Source organism: Octopus bimaculoides, chromosome 27, assembly GCF_001194135.2.
Source record: "Octopus bimaculoides isolate UCB-OBI-ISO-001 chromosome 27, ASM119413v2, whole genome shotgun sequence".
In the NCBI taxonomy this organism is placed as follows: domain Eukaryota; kingdom Metazoa; phylum Mollusca; class Cephalopoda; order Octopoda; family Octopodidae; genus Octopus; species Octopus bimaculoides.
The window spans coordinates 16,526,595-16,528,922 of record NC_069007.1 but is presented as its reverse complement, the minus strand read 5'-3'; the positions used below and the strand labels follow the sequence as shown (position 1 = coordinate 16,528,922).

The 2,328-nt window shown below is 31.6% G+C and overlaps 1 protein-coding gene across 2 annotated transcripts in view; it reads right to left on the bottom strand.

Moving 5' to 3' along the window:
• LOC106871121 (pituitary tumor-transforming gene 1 protein-interacting protein) overlaps window positions 1–2,328 on the bottom strand; it is a 30,567-nt gene that overhangs the window by 4,000 nt on the left and 24,239 nt on the right. Inside the window, exon 8 of one of the 2 annotated variants that reach the window (XR_008266922.1) lies at window positions 862–2,027. Coding sequence is in view for 1 of the 2 variants with exons in the window: in XM_014917432.2 (XP_014772918.1) it covers window positions 1,984–2,027 (44 nt within the window). In the remaining variant the exon portion in view is untranslated. Of the gene's footprint in view, window positions 1–817; window positions 2,028–2,328 lie in introns of those variants that run through there. The other variant, XM_014917432.2, reaches the window with a different exon arrangement.

Genomic DNA, 2,328 nt, shown 5'->3' with positions numbered 1-2,328 from the left:
TTCTCCGTGTTTTTCTCTTTGTCTCCGTATTCTTTCTGTTGAAGAGCGTAGCTCGAAACGTCAAAGACTTTCCGTATTCCCGAGCGTCATACTAATATATACTTTTGTTATTTACACCACCTGTCCTCGTCTGTTGTTATTATTTGTATATTCTCCCATATATATATCATGTACATCATCATAATATATATACATACATACATATATATATATATATATATATATATATATAACAATAATATTAGGGATAAAAAGCCAAAATTTACAGGTAAAAACTCAATTGGTTCTTTTCTCTAAAACTATATATATATATGTTGTTGTTATTACTCCTCTTCTTCTTCTTCTTCTGATTATTATTATTATTATCATCATTATTATTATTATTATTATTATTATTATTATTATAGCAAGACTGGTAAGGCTGAGTAGACTTAATCTATGTAGGCTTTCATAAGTAGGAAGAAAGAAACTGAAAGATGGCGCTTTCTATGTCTTGGAGACAGACCACAGTAACCCAGAACATTTCATGTGGAGTTTTCCCCTCAAATTAGCCTAGGTGAACTGCCCCACTATTGAAGAGTCTATTTGTTTATTTTTCTAAATCCTATTTTTATATCCTTTTGTTGTTTAGATTAAATATCAGTGATACACTGGAGTCAATGTAATCAACTAGACCCCTTCCACAAAATTTCAGGCCTTGTGCCACCAATAAAAAGGATTATTATTATTATTATTATTATTATTATTATTATCATCATTACTATATGATAAAGATTGTAGAGATTTAAAATGGTCAAGAAAGGTACAGAAAGCAACATTTGTGATTAGTCATGTGATCAAATTATATTTATAGCCATTAACCTGTCTCATGTTCTGTAGACAACATAACATTGTTTTTTTTCTTTTCTTTTTTTCTTTTTCATGTTACCTATTCGGTCATAAAAATGAGGGTTCCAGTCTTGAGTGATTAGCTGTGGGAAAATGGAATTTAAGAGTCAAAACCACAACAGTTCCAAGGATGAGATGATTGGGGGCTGCTGTTGAATTACTGATGATTTGGCAAGGCTGACTGGATGCTGAAGAAGTTTTGCCAACAGTACTTTTTGGAGCTGGAAGCAAATACATGCACAAACACATGCACATATAGGAATATCCACATAAAGAGAGAGAGGAGAATGGAGGGGGAAAAGAAGGAGAAGAGAGATTGTAATTTACCAATTGAATATGATTGATTTAAACGCATTCCCTTTCCTCATATGCATAAAGAGAAATATGTGTATATACATAGAGAAAGAGAAAGAAAGGGAAGAAAAAGAGAGTGAGTGAAGGAGAGAGAGAGAGAGAGAGGGAGGGAGAATAAAAGAGAAACATTAAAATCTGTTAATCAAACATAACTGACATAAACACTTCTCTCTCCTCAGACACAGGAAAAGAAATATGCTTACACACGCAGAGAGAGAAAAAGAGCGAGACAAAAAACATTAAAGCCAATCACCAAAATGTCTGATGTCAAATGAGTCAGCATGGAGTCAGTAATGCCAAATAAGTGGCACTAAAACAGCTGTGTGTTAAGACACTTCATACTCTCCAAGGTTCCCTCTGCTAACCCAAACCAAACATGGAAAATGAAAGAAAAACACCCGTACAAACACACATTTGAAAAAAAAAATCAAAACATACTAACGCTATGTGGTTCTTCTTTCCTTTACGTGAACATATATACTTTCAGTACACTCAAAACATACACAGACAGACATCCAGACATTAGAATCATTCTTATATGTATAATAAAGTAAATAATAAGACTATAATTGAATTAAACAGTTTGAATATAAACGTAGAAAATAATGATAATTATGTGCAGAGCCTTTAATGGCTAAGTCCAGCATTTATGAAGTTCCTCTCTTTTAGTGTAAATTTCAGAATGATGGTCAGTCTGCAGATCTCTGAGAGTCTCCATAAATTTTAGTTGTTTTCTTTCTTTTAAGCATCAAATCTTCTGTAAGGATTCTCCTCCTTTACCAGACCTACAAAAGAAGGTAAAAAAAAAAAAAAAAAAAAATTAATTTCATTAAATTATTCTAAACATATTTATACTTATGGATTACCCCCATAATGTGTGCTTGAAAAGCTGTAAATAGGGAAAGCATTTAACACAATGCGAAAAATTTTTCTTAAAACATTTGAATCATGCTTGTTTTTTTTTTTTTTAAAGATGTTATATAATTAATAATTTTCAAGTTAAGAAAATCTTTCCTCAAACAGTTTGATTATACCCAGAATTCTTTGTGAAAACCTTTTTAGATACACACACACACACATATTAGC